Source organism: Eubalaena glacialis, chromosome 2 (genome assembly GCF_028564815.1).
Source record: "Eubalaena glacialis isolate mEubGla1 chromosome 2, mEubGla1.1.hap2.+ XY, whole genome shotgun sequence".
NCBI classification, from domain to species: Eukaryota; Metazoa; Chordata; class Mammalia; order Artiodactyla; family Balaenidae; genus Eubalaena; species Eubalaena glacialis.
Window position 1 is genome coordinate 41,878,084 of NC_083717.1, and position 20,166 is coordinate 41,898,249.

General features: G+C 42.8%; 1 protein-coding gene across 1 annotated transcript in view; it reads right to left on the reverse strand.

Annotated features, from left to right (window-relative positions):
- The window catches only part of AGBL1 (AGBL carboxypeptidase 1), a 728,885-nt gene that overhangs the window by 629,970 nt on the left and 78,749 nt on the right, over nucleotides 1–20,166 (reverse strand). Inside the window, exon 6 of the mRNA XM_061181782.1 lies at nucleotides 729–937. Within this exon, the coding sequence (XP_061037765.1) occupies nucleotides 729–937 (209 nt within the window). The remainder of the gene's footprint in view (nucleotides 1–728; nucleotides 938–20,166) is intronic.

Genomic DNA, 20,166 nt, shown 5'->3' on the forward strand with positions numbered 1-20,166 from the left:
AATTCAGGTCTCAGCTTAGGTGTCACCTGCTCAGAGAAGACTTGACCTCTCTAAGAGAAGACCTTCTCCCTGCATATGTAAAAGTCACTGTAGACCTGTGCCCTTTCTCTGTTGATTTCACAGAGCAATATGAAATTATCTTCCAGATTGAATTATTTGCTTCCTTAGTGTCCAACTCTCTGGTGGAATGCTTGCCCCAAAAGATCAGGGGTCTCGTCTATCATATTCACTGCTAGGTCCCAATAACTAATTATTATTCCAATAACCACTCACACTCATAAAGCAGTTAAGTCATGGCAAGAACCCTGCTAACATAGACATGTCTATGTTAATTTATTCAGGCCACGCAAGAACCTAGATTTTATCACTTTCATTTTTTTTTAAGAAGAAGAAACTTGAGTCCCAGAGAAGGTGGGTGACTTCTCTAAAGTTGCACAGCTATAGGTGCTAGGGCTGGGATCTGAAGCCAGGTTCTCTAGCTTTAAAATCAACACTCTTCATCACTGCACCACCCAGTGTGTACCCAACTAATATGTATTGAATAAATGAGTCAACCAGTACATGAGTGAGTGAAGGAATGAAGATTTGAGTCCAGAACATCTGCCCAGAGCAGGAAGCAAGAAACGTATTGAGGTTTCCCAGCTTTAGTGAAGGTGGGTCCTAAATGACAGCCTTCAGGAATCATCCAGATGTCATCCAACTGCAGAGATAATCCCCATGCTGATTACCTGTGTGGTGCTGAAAAGGATCTCCATGCCCTGAGCTGCCAGGAAGGCCTCCCTGCCAGACCGGAGGTTGGCAATATGCCTGAGGCAAAGCAGAAGCGCCCTGCAGATCAGCACATAGGACTTGGTCGTGTCGTGGCTGTGCCAATCCTGATGCAGCCTGAGCAAGATGGTGACATAGCCTCTGTTCACTGCCCTGCGGCTGTTAGACTCTGAAACCAATGGAAAAAGACAATGTCAAGCACAGGCTGGCCATACCCGCCTGAGGATGTCCCAGTGTACCTCCCACAAGATACTAATTCATCATAAAGGGAATGATAATAACTTTCCAGTGGAGAAAACTGGCAGATATCACCTTAATCAAGTGACCAAAGTCAACATCAGCAGAGAAGATGCCCTGAGAGAGACACACCATCACTTTAGCATCACTTAAGCACCACTTTAGCATCACTTTAGCATCGCTTCAGCATCGCTTCTATGATTTTCCTGCCCCAAAATGCATAACCTAAATGTTACTACGAGGAAAATCAGCAAACCCAAAATGAGGGACATGCTGCAAAATATCCAATCTATACTTTTCAAAAATGTCAAGGTCATGAAAAGCAAAAAAAAAAAAAAAAAAACAACAACAACAGGAATTGAGCTAACAGAGACTAAAAAGACATGGCACATCAGTATGATATATAATTATAATTTAGATCCTGGACCAGAAAACAATTTTTTTTTCTTTTGCTACATAAGGCGTTAGTGACGCAACTGGTAAAATATGAATAAAGTGTTTAGATTAACCCATAGTATTGTATAAATGTTTATTGTTAGATTTTGATAAACTATTATATGTTTATGTAAGTGAATATTCTTGTTTTTACGAAATTCGCAATTGTGAATGTCTATAACATTCTCAAATAGCTCAGAAAAAGGATAATAGTGTGTGGGGAGAGAGAAGAAAGGAGGTGGGGGGAATCCACCGGATTTCCTTTCCTCTTTCCTAAGCCTCAGTAGACTTGGGATATTGTCATTTGGGTTGAGCAAACTATAAGGCTTAGGTTGGAAAGGAGAAGACCCTGAGTGACAGACATAATGTCAGGAAGGCTGTCATGTGTAACAGATGCGTTGGGTGTTTTCCCTAAAGAGAATGGAAGCCGGATCATCAAGGGGTTGGCTCCGTCCAGGAAAGGAACTCCTCAGAGTCAAGGCTACCCAACAAGGAGCGGGTCTCTATGTGGTAATGAGCAACGTGGCACCAAAAATATCCAGAAAGAGGTTGGAAGTCCACCCAGCAGGGATGTGAGGACAGGGCTTCCTTACATCTGACAGGGAGCTGTAATAGCATGCTCTTACGGTTCCCTTCCCCTCTTCCACACCATGACTACCCTTTGTTAGTTGAATGACCCTGTGTGAGACCTCCCACGAGACCCCTCTGATGGGTGGATGATTTCTTCATTTTTCCATTTTGAAGAAAGAAAGGGGGAAGAATGGTCCAAGATACCTCTCAACAGTCCACATACACCACTTTTCATGTTAAACTCCTCCGCCTACAGGGTTGGTGGACAGACCACTTCAGGTCTACCCAGTAGATGGGGAGATACTCTCTGGATCCTGGTCCTCTCTACCCCTCTGGACTAGGTACCCTGAAGAACTCTAACGGGTTGACTCTCAGGAACAAACGCCCACATCTTGCAGCTCTGCCCTCTCACGACTGCATTTCTCCATTATCCATACTGTTCATGCCGGTTTCTGAGACAATCTATGTTTCTGGCCGAGCGTGTGAGAGAGAGATCCCCTGAGCTGTAATTGGATAAGCAAAATTTCAGCTCCAAGTCAGATTTTTTCCTAAGACCATATAAGTGCACATGAGTGAAACAGTAATATGGAAATTCAGTGCTTTATTCCAGAAGGGTTTTCTCATAATATTAATGGAATTCTCCTTTTCTTCTACTTGTTTGTCAAATTCTAAATTGTCAGGCTTGACTGAGCCCCACTGAGATTTTTGACCCATTTGTGCAGTTGGTTTTTTTTTTTTTCACTTTTTACAACATTTCATTCAGCCATGACCCTAAATTGAGAGCCATGAGCTTTATTCACTCCATGATGTGTTTGTGGAAGGTTTAAATCACCTTCATTACCTCCTTTAATAAATTATTCTTTTGTATCAAAAATATTTCTCTCCTCAGCTGGTCCCGGCCACAAAGCACTGGACTTCTTTACTGCCTAAATGAGGTTCCAGCCTATCCAATATCTGATGTTTAAAAGAAAATTGAGGATTAGGTAGGAGGTATTAAAGGAAACTATTGCCTGCTGAAAAGAAGACAGAATGGCAAAAACAGTGCATGGAGGAGGCCACGTGGGCAGCGGGAGGTTAAGAACTTTTGTCTTTTATCTATGTTAAGGGTATGAGACTAATAATGTGCTATCCTCATGACTTTCATCTCCCACTTTTGGGGGAGGGGGAGGGAGATAATGAGAAAAAAGTCTGTAATTGTCTGAGAGAAAAATCCCTTATCAGATCCCAATGATTTTATTCACGATTTCCTGTTAATCTTCAACAAGCTGTCATGTTTACTGACATCGAAAATAGCTACACCTCCTCCCCCAACCCCAAATCAGTCAATCTTTCTCCGTGAACGGCTTGGGAGTTTTGCAAAAGTCAATACGCACCTGAAACCCGACAAGAGATCCGTCAAGCTGCACAAATGTAGAGAGGAGCCGAAGAATGAAATGAGGGTCACTGGGATCAGCAACTTGCAGGAGTTAGAGAAGATTTGAGGGGAGGACAGTTCTTCTCCCAGGGAGGCCAAATAGGAAGGAGAAGATGTGGGGTTTCATACATTCCTATGGGTGACCTCAGGGTTTGGAGGCCAGAGAAGCTCCCCAGACCAGCTGTACTTAGTCTGTTTATGTAAATGGCTTCTTCCTAAGATTTCCTTGGAAAAAGAGTTCCTGTTCCTTAATTTTTTTTTTAAATTTCCAAAACAGATTGGTTTATGTTAAACTGGTTGGAGTATGGGGTGGAATGGACAGAGAGGACTTCTGGGGACCTTTAATTTAACAGCGCACCTTCACCCCCTACCCCATCCAAAGGCGCTCTCCATGCCCCCTTGTCTCCATCAGCCCCTCCCTGGCAGCCTCCTGCTGAAGTTCTTATCTGGCCAGTTTTCCTGTGGCAAATCTGCATCCTTGTCCTCACCTCCAATTTACCCTCTTAAGTTCTACTCTTTCTACCTACCTTTCCAGATTTTATCCTCCTGAAGTCTTATTTGTAGCTAATTCTCAGTCTAAAATGTGATCTCGCGCTCTCCTTATTTTTACCCCAGGTATGTCTTCACAGAGGTTCGAATGTTTTCTTTAGTGCAGACCCCACTGATGCAGCAGATTTTTACATTCAGGAAGAAAGAATTAAAAAAGGAAGGGAATATGCCAAGATATCAATAGTACTTATGAGGGAGGAAAATATTGATGATTCGATTTGCTTTGGATTATTTTAGACTAGACTTAGACTTTTCTGTAGTTTTTATTCTCCACATCCTCTGCAATGAACTTTGACAATCAAGAGGAAAAAAGACAGGTTACCCTTTGACAGGAAGTCCATAGTCTATAGGCCATGCCATGTTGTAAATGCTTGTGGGCAGGACAAGCAGTCCCCGGGTTGCCATAGCAACCAATTCACCTTACCCCATCCCTTTCGAAAGTGAATTACCTACCTTGCCCCTGAAGGTATTTGAGAGCATGACCATCTCTATAAAGATGTTTGTCTTTTAACAGGAAAGCCCAGACACCTTCAAGACTCAAAGACTGGATTTTTCATGGGGAATTTCCAGCCCCATGACAGGTTGGTGGAGAACTGCTTGGTGACCCAGATTATAATACTTGCAAGCAACCCAACACTCTGCCACTTTTACTGGGCAAAACCAGAGGAAACTTCCATGACTCCTCTTTGTTTCCCATATCTGAGAATTTCATCACCCCTTTTAGAGTAAAGAGATAACTTAAAGTGGAGGAAAAGTGGGAACCTGCAGCAGGGGAATGAGCTGGACGCTTTCACAACCACAGCTCTAGGAATGAGACATACGAATTAGTGCAGACCTCCAAACTCATCTTTACTATCCTCGTGTACCCTTCACTGCCTTGCTGGGCAGACCCTTCAGCTGTCAGCTTTCTTTCTGGAGTCCTTGCACATGGCTGTGACCTCCACTGCTTTCTAGCTGTGTGACCTTGAGCATGTTACTTCACAGCTCTTGTCACTAAGTCTTTATCTAAAAAAACAAACAAACAAAAAAAAAACTGATAACAATCCCTTCCTTGTGGAACTGTTGACACAATTAAATGAGATAATATATATAAAGTAGATAGCTCGATGCCTGGAACGTAATAAGCACTCAATACCTGTTGCCTATTATAATTGCCATCATCAACATGATAAGCATCATCTATTTACTATTCCAACTCCCCCTCTGTAATTTTGGACAACAAACTGCCAAATGCTCAGGACATGAACAGATTCCTTTGGACAGCCTCACGCAAGAATAGGAGCACCAGCATCACGTAGTTGTTGATCTGCATTTTGGCTCCGTCATTTATCAGCTGTGTAACCTTGTTTAAGTTACTAAGCCATTCTGGACTACATCTCCATCATCTGCAAATATTAAAGCAAGATAAAAGAGAGATAACTACAGCATCACCCTTACAAGTCCATCATAAGGAATGAATGCATAGCGTAGCACCTGGCATCAAGTATGTGCTCAATAAATGATAATCCCTTCCCCATAAGGATGACATTCAAACTTCAAATTCACTTCACTAGTGAGAATAGCCCAAGGAAAAGTTTCAAAATGAGTAAAATTTATAACCACAGTCCTTCAATCCCCATGTAATGTAAACGACTTCTCACCCCAAATGCCCACACATTTTACATAGCTGCCTGTCTGTCCTTAGACACCCCAAACATACATACTGAGGACCATTCCCCCACATTATCCCAGGAGCCCTTACAGACAATGTCCATAATGTAGAACTTTTTAGTTCCCCTCTCTGACCAGCTTTACCCGAGTTGGGTCCCACTACACTAAAGCTTTTTTAGAAGACTGGGTAGTGCTGTAAAATCCTCTTGATTGATAATGGTTAAGTGTTTAATAACTCACCCTTGCTTTTGATAAGCACATACACGAGTAAGATTAAATACAAGGATTCGAAGCGCCCATCATTCTTAAGAACAGAAATCATCTTCAGCCACATAGCATAGTAGGACATCACTATCCCAAGAAATTCTTGCCCAGGAAGATTAAATAGTTTTATTAAACAGATTTATTTCCTTCTGTTTCAGGAACTTCATGAAAATTCATTCATATGAACTACTGACAATTCAGCTAGCCCTTTTCAGGACTGTGGCCCCCTTCTCATAAGAGAAGACCACTCAGCTGGGCTTATCAAACATTCCTCCCTAAGGTTTGCCTCCAAACCCTCTCCTCACTGGATCCCCCAGCTGAGCAATTATATCACAAACACTGCCTGATCTTCATCAGGACTCCACATGCAAATACCCACCTGGAGCCACAGCACTCGCACTGTATAATATCCCACCCTAGAAATCCCCCTTTGGAGACATTACTACAACCCAAGATAATGGTGACCTTAACTACAGCAAACAATCCACTGGCCTCTGCAACAGTGCTCTTTTCAGGGAGTCAATTTAGAAGATGTTTCTGGACAAAGCAGGCTTTTACCAAGACTTCTAAATCATATTACATGAACAATAAGCTGCCTGTTTTGCCACTGTAACACCAGTTACAATTACTGAGTATTTATTTACTGAATGTTTCCTATGTGCTTAGCATTGGGCTAATCATTTTACATGATCATCTCATTTATCTCATGGAAATGCTTGAAGATAAGCATTATTTGCCTCCTCTTACAAATGAAGACACAGAAGCTGAGAGAAGTTAAATAACTTATTCAAGTCCTGAGAGCTTATAAATGGCACGTGGAGAATTCAAATGGAATCCCCCATCTGCCTCCAAAGCTGACATCCCACGTCATTATCCCCAGTGCTGGTCTGTACAGATTACACTGTTTTGCATTCAGATAAAGACCTTTAACAGTTACCAGGAGAACCAGCTTCTTGAGGAGGGTTTCCGAAAGGTTGAAAGAGATCAAGTCCGCGGAACAGCTGAGGTGCTTGAGGGGCGTGGCTTTCAGCCAAATCTAACCTGGCACGGTCCCTCCGGCCAATCGCCCTCCTCCGTCTTCTCTGCTCCCTCCCAGGCCCCTGAATTGTGGTGCAAGTTGATTTTTAATAGGAGACTCAAGAAGGTTTAAAGAGCCAAATTAACAGCCGATGGTGCTTCGGCGCCCTGGAGGAGATGTTCAGGAGCCCTCCTGACGCCCGGCAGGGACCCCTGAGGCCAGCCCGTAAGTCAGACCCAGTACGTGAGCGCAGGGCTGCTGAGCAGGGGTCCACTCTCAGCCTCCCCGGCAGCTGCTTCGATGCTCCTCACAAAGGACAAGCTGCGATGTATGTACCGAAACATAACTAATCCTAATGTCAGCAGTAATGGAAATTACACTCCATTATCATTAGCTCAAATAAGAATAATGATACTGAATTAGCTTGCAGGTATTTTTTTCTCTTTGTAAAATAGATACTTTTCAGTAAACTTGGCTCTAAAGTAAATTTGGGTTTCAAGCAAATCTTGTTTTCCCATTGACTGCCTTTTGAAAATTAAAGATGCTTTTCCTAAGCTTCAGAAAGAGTGGCTAAGAAGGGTGAGAAACCATCCTTCAGAGCATTGTTTTAAATCTAGACTCGCCTACTGTTGGTTGGGTTACTTTTTAATCGCCAGCTGCTTCTAATACCTTCCCACAGATACATTCCCAAGCCATAGAAATTTCTCCACTCTTGAGAAAGCCTCAGAAGCCATATCTGCCTCTTCCTCCACACACCCAGCTCTTCCTCTGGTCCTTGGAGAGTACCATGTCCAGGGTGTTAGGCTGCAATGCTACAGCGGAAGGGACCACTAACAAATGGGGACATACTCCAGACCAGAACCCCCTGCCGCTTCCCTGCATCCCATATGATGAATCAATCTCACCTTGTACTTTATCAATTCTAAGGCATATATTTTTTCACATTTTAGCATTTCCAGAATTAGGATGCTTCTTACCAATGATGGTGTTTCAATGACAACTGGCAGCATTTTTTCACTCTTCATGGCACATAAAAATTGGAGCATCTTACAGTCAATGACATCCTAGATTTGAGGATGTAGGATTAATTTTTCAATATTTAGTTTGAAAATTCTCTAAAAGGAGCTTGTTCCCAGCAAGAAATGATCGCTTGAGAGGTTTGCTCAGCATATGGGAATAAGCAGAGACAGTTTGTCCTGAAAGCCAGATCTTGCTGTGGCTACGTATGCAGTGAATTATCAGCTAAAACCATACTCATACCCCCTAAACTCCAGGAACCACCATTCACTCATTCAACAAACACACTTAACAACTACTACGTGCTAGTATGTGCCAGGCAGTATTGTAGGCACTGGGGATATTAGAGCAGTAAATGAGATGCACAAAGTCTCTACTCTTAGGGGCTTGCATTCCCATGGGGGAGATGGGGAGACTCTCAGATCCAAATAGGTGCACACACACACATACACACACACAAATTAGGTAACTTCAGACAATGACGAGTGCTACAGTGAAAATCAAATAATGATTCTAGAGGGACTGGTGGGGCGGCTACTTTAGATTGGGTGGCTGGGGCAACTCTTTGAGGAGGGGTCATTAGCACTGAAACCGGAATGTAGGAAAGAATCAGGCTGCAGAGATCCGGGGACAGAAAATTCTAGAAATCTGGAGAGCAGAGCAAGTAGAAAAGCCCAAATTTGGTGACTGCAAATAACAAAAAGTTTGGAAGCTAAAGCCAGGTGAAGAAACTGAGGGGAGAGCAGTAGGGCAGAGATCAGAATGCGGGACCCCCACCGCTTTGACATTCGTCACAGCGGGGTTGTGCAAAATCAGGTGGGCGGGGGGGCGGGGCGGGTATGTTGGTCAGATTTTCTCACTCTCCTTTTTGTGATTTGTTTTTGACATCTCTGCAAGAAAGACCTTAGGAATGATCATCTTTGCCTGGACCTAAAATTTCCCAGGAGTTTTCCTATCCATCCAGAGTTTTCTTTTGAGTCTAGATCCTTGGTAGGGAAAGAAGCACCTGCTAAGCCCTAAGACGAACCCCAGTCCCTTCTGGGTCATTGTAGATAACCTTCCTCCTAGTTTCATTTTGCCATTTCCACTGTCTACTCATCAGAAGGCAACACTTAAAGAAGAAAGCCAGGATTTATACCTGGAAGGAGAGAAACAGAGCACTTCCCCACCTGCCTTTCTCTGTCAATGGATGAGGGAGACACCTGTCTGTCAGTGGCGTTGCCTGCTTCTGGCCAGAGTACAGATAAGCAATGTGAACTACAGGAAAACAAATCTGCACGGTGGTGCAAACATCACGTGCAAATTGGTTCACACTGCATTATGCTTCCAGGCCTTGAGCATGCACAGAGCAAGGTAAAGAGCTTAGCCTCTGTGCTCCTGGCCTGCTGCCCTTTGGCCTGATGTCATACAGTAGCACAGCACTGAAAAGTCCCGAAGCAAGCGTGAGCCTTGCGCTTCCTCGTTTTAACTCCACTCCTTTCACCCGTGGTCCTTCAGTCCCCTTCCCTACCGCCTGGAATGTGCCGGCAGCAGCCTCCTACTTGGCCCCCATGCCTCCCGCTCCCCTCCACTGCCCAACACATCTTACTAAAATGCACACTCAGATGCTGTCATCCTCTACTCAGAAAAATGTAACAGCCCAGGGAAATCCAGATCTGTGGATGCCAACAGGGGCCTAATGTTCTCTGGGTCTCCTTGTATGGGCGTGGCAGTTGCCAGGCAGTCTGTGTGTCCCTGGGATTAGGGGGAGGGGCTAAGGAAGAGGCTGAGCAGGGTCTCTGACCCCTGCTGCCACCAGAGCAGCTCCACCATCAGCTGTTTACATGCAATGGCTCTGCCAAGGTTTTCATTTAAAATTTAATACCTAAAATTTATTTCTTTAAAATAAAAATAAAAGATTTGAAACCCTCTGGTAGTGAAATGAAGGTATGGATTTCAGTCCCATTGTGCCAAGTACACATCATGCAATCTTGGGCAAGTCAGCCAACCTCTCTGAACCTCAGTGTTTTCCCTGTAGAACAGTTTCGCAGCCTGGCACTATTGACATCTGAGGCCGAATATTATGTCGTAGGGTCAGAGGCAGCTGCCCTGTGCATTGTAGGATATTTAGCAGCATCCTGCCCTCTACCCACATGATGCCAGGAGCACCCACACCCCCTGCAGATGTAGCAACCAAAAATGTCTCCAGACCTTGTTAAATGTTCCCTTGGGACAAAATCACTCATGTTGAGAACTGCTACTCTAGAAGAGTTAAATATGTACCTGTCTTGCAGGACTACGGTGAACATTAAATGAGGTAATATATGAAAAAGTGCTCTGTAAACTGCTATTATTAGAAATCTGTAGGAAGCATCTGACTTACATCCTGACATAAACAAATAATTGTACAGTCAATCCTGAATGGGATAAGGAAGCTACTGTGCACTTTCAGAGCTCTGAGATGTTTAGCTTTTTGCCTATCTCTTTAAATCTTTGTGATACCTTATTTTGTCAATCCATAGCCAGTCATTCATTATGCCAGGGTGACACAAATTCTAAAATCCAGAACATTTAGAGCTCAGCAATCCTGGATGTTAACCCGATTCCCCAGAATGAAAACAAAGTACGTAAGTGTGTGGGGATCAACCTTCTGGAGAGTAAGAGGTTTGAGCTTTTAGCAAACACACACTACCTTCACACATGAGCCTGAGCTTCCTTGAACACATTCACACTGTTGTCAAAGCAACATCATGGCCCAAACCTACGGGCAGGTAGATAATCAGGCCAGAGGGAAAGCCCTAGAGATAGGACCAGGTCTTTAGTGGCAGAAAACAGGATAGCCTGGTTAAAACACAGCAGCCTGCTTAGTTGTGAGAACCAGGATTGGCTGCAACCTTATTACAACAATGTTTTTTGCAGACAACAGTTATGTCAAGCAAGGAAAACACACCACCACCATCCACAGTTCTGTTAGACCCTGTGTGGGTGCCTGGGAACATCCTGGCCATCTCGGGAAGGTAGTTCACCATCTTGCCTATACTAACAACCATTGTAATTTCCACCGGAAGCTGACCCTTCTCATTTAATTAGGTCCAGTTTAATTGTTTAATTAGGCCTCTTAATCCCAAGAGACTCAAAAGTTACTTGACTAAGGCTCAAGGATGAAGATAACAATTTTGCATCTCTCTCTCAGTCAAACTTGACTAGCTCTTCCTTAGGACCACCACACAGTAAAAACGAGCACGTGTTCCAAACCTCCTAAAGGATGTATCAGCCCGTCTTTAAATTATAATCTCTGACAATTTACTGAGCTCTGAAAGTGTCCCATGAGAATATTTATTTCAGAGGTTTTCAAACTTGATTCTTTCGAGCCCTGAGGAACTTCCATGGAAGTTTCTCAGCATCAATCACGAGCCAGGGAAAGAAGAGGTGACAAGGGAAAGGCCAGGTTGTGATTCACTGGGGTCTCCCACTTCTGCTCCCGTTTTATCTGCTTTAGATGTGTCATCTCCTCAGAAGATTTCTTTAAAAAAAAAAAAAAAAGTTTCTTCTACTAAAGCACCCTCAAACCACTCAACTTGTACAGCCCTCCCATTTTTGGAAAACCAAACTGAAGTCAAGTACAATGACAAAGAACTAATTTCAGGTCACATGCCCATCAGCCAAGTCCAGGTTTCCTGACTCCATGTGGAAGGTGAGACTCATCCTTGAAATAGGAAGATTTTCTGCTTTGAAGACAGTCACAACTGAGTTTGAATTTCAGCTCTCCACTTACCATTCATGGGATCTTGGGAAAAAATCATTAACTTCCCCTAACTACAACTTCCTTGTATGTAAAATGGGAATATAACGTGCCTGGCAAGTGCCAGTGCTCTGTAATTAATAGTTATGATCATTATTCACTGAAGGTACTCTAATAAACAATAATTCTCTTCCCACTCCCCACCTTCCTGCCCTCTTCCTTGAGGGATCGCAGAGAACAGTTCATGAAACATATTATCAAATGGGATGTGGCATGCCTGTGAACCATGGGAAGGCAGATGGGCATCTTCCTTAAGTCGTGCTTTTGGCCTTGGCAGCAAAGGTGAGGAAGATACAGGTTATCACAAGGGTTCAGGGGAGATGGGGAAAAGTAACTGCAGGATTCTCTGCTCTCTACCAGAGGCAGCCCTCAAAAAAGCTGCGCGAGATGCGAGATGCTCCCCACCCTCCGTAAGTCCCTCTCAATCACGCTAACCTCACTGGGAGTGCAACAAATTCCAGCAACTTTTCCAACGCCGGGCTGGGGCTCCGTTCACCCTGCCTCCTCCCAGCTCCCTTAAATAATGGCTGAGCGAATGCCTCCGGGACCATCTTCAGCTAATTTCCTTCAAGACATGCAAGCTGCTAACGCTGGGAAGCACAGATAGTGTGGAATAGCAAATATGGCCAAAATTAGATTAAAATAACCTACTGATAAACAAATTACTCACCGAAAATAAATATTGGACTAGCGTGGCCAAGATAACTAAAAGAACAGCACCACCACATGGCAGGAAGAGGAAGTACATGAGCTGCGGTCTGTGGCCAGGGACGATCAACGCCCCCACCCCAACTCGGGGGGCCTGACAAAGCCAGCAGGGAAAGGGAATGAGCAGCTGTAATCCTTCCCGGCCCTGTTCCCTTCTCCTCTCACTCACCCCGTCATTCATCAGCCTCGCCTGATGCTCGGCCTCACAGCAGAGATTCTGGCCCTTCGCACAGCCATGTTGGTGTGTTGGGCACTTCTCGCTGGGTCCCCTTCAGATGCTTGTATGGGATGGACCGTGTGATGCTCTTTTCTAAACTAAATGACAGATGTTCCCACCACAAAAAAAAAAAAAATCCTTCTAATACTTAGAAAGTATTTATTTAGCTTCCTTTCAGATTTTGATCTTATCTTCTTTGGGCTAAATAAACCTACCCTTCTTCATCTCTCCTTGGTACGCACAGAGCTCAGGTCCCAGGGTCTACAGCAGGTAAGCTCTGTAGCCCAACCTCTCCAGGCCTCAGTTCCTACACCTGTGAAATGGTGATGATGATACCCCCTTACTAGGCACGTACATGCAGTGGTATATACAGTGGCTGACTCGCTAAGCAGTCGATAAATGGTAGACGTTTGTGTTGTCATTTCAATCCCACCGTGTGACGGATGTAGTTTGCTAGTCTGCATTCATACATAGTCGATCACAGCAGTCCATCCCAGTGTGACAAATGCAAAAATCTAGCAATATTACTTGAAGCAGATTTCTGGATCATCACAGAAATATAGGGCTTGCTTCTCCAGAAGTTATGATGGCAGAAAGGACGTCGGGTCTATAATCACACCACAGTTTGATTCCTTCTGGGTACAGGAATTGGGCTGGCCTCTTCATTAAGGCATATTGAAAGCAAATGTATGAGGCTTAAGTCACGAAACTGGAATCCTTCCTTAGTTAACATTAGTGTGTTAGAGGTTCTCTGGGTACAGCTCGATGTGAAGTGTGCAGGCTATGATAGGGACCCCAGTGCCCGTGGAGGTAGACCCTGCAGGGAAAATACGTGCATACGTACACAAAAATGCATACACACAAACACATATGCAAAAATATAGGACTCACTGATTACAGTATAGTTAGTTCTTAGTTATAGTTAACATATTTATAGTTAGTATAAATATAGTGAAAAGGTTTAATTGGAAACCTAACCCTGGGCAGAGATGGGGGGTTGTCAATACCCTTGACAGAGACATTTGTGCTGAGACAAAAGAAAGAACCAGTGTTAGCTGGACAGGAAACCTTCCAAGTCTCAGAGATCTGGGTGGGTCACTCCCTCTCTCTGGTCCTCAGTTTCCCTGTGTGAAAATGAGGAGAGGGGTGGATAAGACCAACAGCTTTCTGGGATCTAGACAACAATTTGTATTGTAGTCATCAAACTCACTAAGAAACTAGATCTTAATTATTCCAACCACTAAAAAGAAATGATAATTTTGTGACGTGACAGAGGTATAAATTATTGCTATAATAGCAATATAGCAATATAGATGTAGCAAATCTATAATGTAATCTATAATGTAAATCTATAATGTAAATGTGTTACATTTACACAATGTTAAGTGTCAAATATATTTCAATTTTTAAAAAGGTTAGTAGTTTTCTGGGTTCTCAGGGAGCCCTATATTTTTGTGAATGTGTCTCAGAGGCCACCTTAGGGGAGAATCATTGGGAAATGGACAGACAGGGCTCTGAGCTCTCTACTCAACAAAAAAAATGTTTGAACACCACTGCACTAAGCAACCTCGAAGGTCTTTTCCAGCTCTAATGGTCTGGCTCCATGGCCCCCATCTGGAAACTGAAGGGGAAACACTCCGTGGGCAGAACCCTGGGGCACCAGGCTTGTCCAGGCAGCCTGGGAAGCCAGGAGGACAGATTCCAGGCCCCATGGGAACACAGACTGTACACGTGAGCCCTGTGAAGTCTGTGCCACCCTACGGCTACTGGTGTATGTCAGAAGTTCAAAGGAATCACACTGCCAACCATCCTAAAACATTGATGCCATTCTGAGAACTCCTCTGAGCTCCTGGAACTCCTACAAAAGCCACAGTTGGGGCTTTTCAAACGTGGCCCCTTCTCTGACATTTTGCTGTAGAGCAACTTTCTGGCCACCAAGTCCTGCAGTCCCTACACTGCTGATTGCCAGGCCATAGCAGAGGACCACTGAGAGCTTGAGATGTCTCTCCATGATCAGGACTCCAGGCACCAGAAGTCCCCTCCTTCCTATACCCCTCTAGCAACAGGCTGCCCTGTCCCCATGATCCAGCCGGGCAGAGCTTACCGAGGAAGACCACAGAGACTCTCCTCTTTCTGCCAAACTTCCCACTAGCTCCCTTGCATCTCTCCCTCCCTTCTTTCTTCTCTGTCTCCCTCCCTTTACTAACTCACTTCCCCATTCCCAGCACCCTCTCCATTGCCCCAACTGATGCAAACTCCCAGACTTCTCTGAATGCTAATGCTGAAGTTGGAGAGTGGTCTGAAGTAGACCTATCATCCTCTTATTAAGATGTAGGGCCTGAACCAGAAAGTGCTTCAGGTCTTTCCTTGTTGCGAGAATGTGACCTTTAAAGCTGGGCAGCAAGGTTACTACCAAGGCATTACGTGAAGATTCGTCACTGGAGCCAGTACAGATCAGGCAGAATCCCACGGTGCACACTCATCCCAAGCACCACTGCCAGGCCACCACTTCCCCAAACTGCATTTATACCTAATGCTCACAAAAGCGCGTTAGGGAGCAGAAAGAAAGAGGGAGAGGTGGAGAGGCCAATGAGAAAGGAGAAGAAGATGAGGGGAAAAAAAGGAAGAAGAGACACAGAAGTCTAGGTAGAGCCACAGATAAAAGAGAGAAAGGCAGAGTGGATGCAGATAGCAAAAGGGACAGGGGCACATGGATGGACCTAGAGATTATCATACTAAGTGAAATGAGTCAGAAAGAGAAAGACAAATACCATATGATATCACTTATATGTGGAATCTAAAATATGACACAAATGCTAGTATAGCACAGGGAACTCGACTCGATACTCTATAATGACCTATATGGGAAAAGAATCTAAAAAAAAAGTGGATATATGTATATGTATAACTGATTCACTTTGCTGTACAGCAGAAACTAACACAACATTGTAAATCAACGATAGTCCAATAAAAAGTTTTAAAATAAATAAATAAACTAGACATAACTTGGTTTAAAAATAAAATAAAATAAAATATGAAACAAAAACAGACTCATGGATATAGAGAACAGACTTGTGGTTACCAAGGAGGAGGGGCATTGGGGGAGGGATGGACTGGGAGTTTGGGGTTAGTAGATGCAAATTATTACATATAGGACGGATAAACAATAAGGTCCTACTGCATTACACAGGGAACTATATTCAATATCCTGGGATAAACCATGATGGAAAGGAATAAATAAAAGAATGTATATATGTGTATAACTGAGTCACTTTGCTGTACACCAGAAATTAACACATTGTAAATCAACTATACTTCAATAAAGAAATAAATTTTTTTTAAAAAAGGGACGGGGCAAAGGACCATGTGTTATTTTGATTTATTAGAGAAAAAAATTGCCTGCAATAGAAGCATTATTTATTCATCAAAGCCTTATTAAGTTTTGGTAATAAAAAGCTAAATGTTTTTGTGCAGGATAAAGCATAAAAGGGCAAAGCTTTCAATACAGGAAAATTTAGTGTTTGCACATGCGTAGGTAGAGAAAGGGGAACTGATACAATAAAAGTATGGAATCTGGATTAGACCATTCTAGCCCACATACATACAAAAAGGACCCTTGGATGAGCAATGACTTTAATTTTTAGGACTCTAAATTTCGGAAATAATTGGAAAAGAGGCCTAGGACTTCCAAGGCCTTATTTTGCATGCTGTTCCTTGGAAAAGGAAAGAGATGAGAGCTGTCTTTTGGTTCGTTTCTCTCTGTCCGCCATCTACCTTTCCTACATTGGCTTCTCATGCAATAGCTACTTGATGGAAGAAAGGGCTGAGACAAAATAACAAAATTGTTCTAATGCAACCCGGTGCTCTTTCCTTTTCTTTCTGTTGTTATGGTGGGCAGCTCCAAGGCTCCCAGATCCCTCAGCCCTGCTCTCCCTGTTACTGGTGAGGATTGCCTCCCACCACCCACTACGTCATAGGGCCTCGTTGACCTAAGATTACCAAGCCCACCCATGTTTACTGCCCCCAAGGTAGTAGATATGTCCTTCTGGCTCTATTTTAACTGGGGAATGTTCTCCTTTTGTAACGCAATTATAGAGATATACTAAAATGGCCAACTTTTATACTGATAAGTATCAAGGCCAGAATAATCACCAGCTACAAAGAGATTGCTTTCAGGAGATAAAGGTTCACATAAATATTCCCAGATATCAGTGCCAGATGGTGAGGGTTTGAATTTTAGACAGAAACTGACTTCCTGCATTTAGGTTCAGTGGACACAAACTCATCTGGGATGTAAATTGACAGACATTCGATGTCAAGTCTTACTTATGCATGAAGGCGTTTGAAGACAACTAGAGAATTCCATGACACTCATCTCCCCCACAGCAACCCCAGCCTAAGTGCAGTGGTACTATCCATACCCAGACCTTACATGCCACACAATACTTTGGTTAGGCTGGTAGAACAAAGATGGCAACTGCTCCTCCTCAAATCCATGAAAGACTTTGCTATTTAAACACAGCACTCTTGAACGTTCCTACATTGTTTGTGGGAACTGGTGCAGCCACTGTGGAAAACAGTATGGAGGTTCCTCAAAAAGCTAAAAATAGAACTACCATATGACTCAGCAATTCCACTCCTGGTGTATATCCAAAAAGAAAACAAAACACTAATTCAAAAAGATACATGCATCCCAATGTTCATAGCAGCATTATTTATGATTGCCAAGATATGGAAGCAACCTAAGTGTCCATCAACAGATGAATGGATAAAGAAGATGTGGTATATACATATACAATGGAATACTATGCAGCCATAAAAAAGAATGAAAATTTGTCATTTGCAGCAACTTGTATGGACTTGGGGGGCATTATGCTAAATGAATAAGTCAGACAGAGAAAGACAAATACTGTATGCTATCACTTATATGTGGAATCTAAAAAAACAATACAACAAACTAGTGAATGTAACAACAAAGAAGCAGACTCACAGATATAGAGAACAAACTAGTGGTTACAAGTAGGGAGAAGGAAGTGCGGAGGGGCAGTATAGGGGTATGAGATTAAGAGGTACAAACTTTTAGGTATAAAATAATCTACAAAGATATATTGTACAACACAGGGAATATAGCCAATATTTCATAATAACTATAAATGGAATATAACCTTTAAAAATTGTGAATCACTATATTGTATACCTGTGACTTGTATAATACTGTACATCAACTATACTTCAATAAAAAATAAATTTAAAAAAGAAAAAACAGCCCTCTTGCCTGCTGAGCTCAAATACGATCTCAGAATCCTTCTACCCACACATGGGAGTTGGCACTTGCAATGGAAATTTCTGCTGTCCTTGTTCTAAGATGCTCTAGATCTCTAGAACCTGCTCCCTCCCAAGTAACTTCTGCATGTTCATAAAGACTTTCTGCCATCGTATTCTTACTTCATGTGAACCCACAGGAATGACACCAGTGCTGGGGAATTTAAGATCAATTATGCAAGAAGAGCATTTCTATGAAATACCAATAAAGGTATTTGGGAGGGATCATTTGAAACCCTGAATGAGCTTCAGCTAATGTGTGGTCAAATATGCATCAGTGATTCTCAGAAGGAGGCAATTTTGACATCCCAGGGGACAATTAGCAGTGTCTAGAGACAAATCTTAGTCATTATAACTGGCAATGGCACCTGGTGAGAAAAGGCCAGGGATGCTGCTAAACATTCCAAAATGCACAGGACAGGCCTCAACAACTAAGAATTATCCAGTTCAAAATGCAAGGGTGTTAAGGTTGAGAAACCCTGATAGACATGAAGGCTGAGTATTTAGTGGTATAAAGAACGTAGGAGTGTCCATTATCGGATGAATGGATAAAGAAGATGTGGCACATATATACAATGGAATATTACTCAGCCATAAAAAGAAATGAAATGGAGGTGTTTGTAATGAGGTGGATGGAGTTAGAGTCTGTCATACAGAGTGAAGTAAGTCAGAAAGAGAAAAACAAATACAGTATGCTAACACATATATATGGAATCTAAGGGAAAAAAAAAAAAAAAAAAGAGGTCATGAAGAACCTAGTGGCAAGATGGGAATAAAGACACAGACCTACTAGAGAATGGACTTGAGGCTATGGGGAGGGGGAGGGGTGAGATGTGACAGGGTGAGAGAGTGTCATGGACATATATACACTACCAAATGTAAAATAGATAACTAGTGGGAAGCAGCCGCATAGCACAGGGAGATCAGCTCGGTGCTTTGTGACCACCTAGAGGGGTGGGATAGGGAGGGTGGGAGGGAGGGAGATGCAAGAGGGAAGAGATATGGCAACATATGTATATGTGTAACTGATTCACTTTGTTGTAAAGCAGAGGCTAGCACACCGTTGTAAAGCAATTATACTTCAATAAAGATGTTTAAAAAAAAAAAAAAAAAAGAACGTAGGAGAAGTTCTCATCCAACTCTCTCGTGTTAGGATGAACCTGAGACTCAGACAAAAGTCTATGTGGACAGCTCAGCAGAATTAGCAAACAACCCTATACATCCTTCTAATGGGACAATAAAACTTGCTTTATATGTGGAGGATGGCAGGCTATCATTTCCCTGACAGTCTGTTTGTATAGTTAAACAGAGATTAGAACTAATATCACTGGTTCTATGCATGGGTCGTTGGATTCAGTAGTAGAGGGTAGTAGGGGGTGGTATTGCCTTTTTTATACATGTAAATATTATAAATCATTCATTCACTTAAACATTTAGTACACAAATATTTATTTTAAGCTTTTTATTGTGCTGATGCAAGTAATACAACAATCAGCAAAGATGACCCTTGCCCTCAAAAGTTTGCAATCTGCTGGGAGAGATGGGCAACAGCAAATTCAATGCAGCATAATCAATGTTGTGTTGGGAGAGCCTATGGGAGCATAGAGGAGGGGCATCCAGCCTGGTCTTGGTAGCCAGGGAAAGTGTTTTCAGAGGGAGTGAGGTCTGAGCTGAGCTCTGCAGGGAGAGTAGAAGTTAGAAACTCTAAAACTGAGCCCCTAGTGCAGTGCACTCCATTTGCTAAGCACAACTAGTGCGTTGGAAACCCAGTTAATGCTCTAAGCCTGAATCAGACAGTATTTGCACTGGCTATTGGTTTCTCCTGGGCCCATGCATCATGATTCACACAGAAATAGTTAATAACTGTCATGTGACTACATTCAGATTTTTACACATGGTGTATCAGGACACTCAACTCTGAGCTTCAGGGGTGTGTGTGTATGGATAGAAAAATAAGTCAGCCTTTCTCAGCTAGTGTAAACAGCTCTTTGCAGGAAACTGCTCTCAGCCAGAAGCCCCTTTCTCGTCACTTTAGCAAAGGTAGATTGTAACTAACTTTTTTTTTTGTATTTTTATTGGAATATAGTTGATTTACAATGTTGTGTTAGTTTCAGGTGTACAGCAAAGTGAATCAGTTATACATATACATATATCCACACTTTTTTAGATTCTTTTCCCATATAGGTCATTACAGATTATTGAGTAGAGTTCCCTGT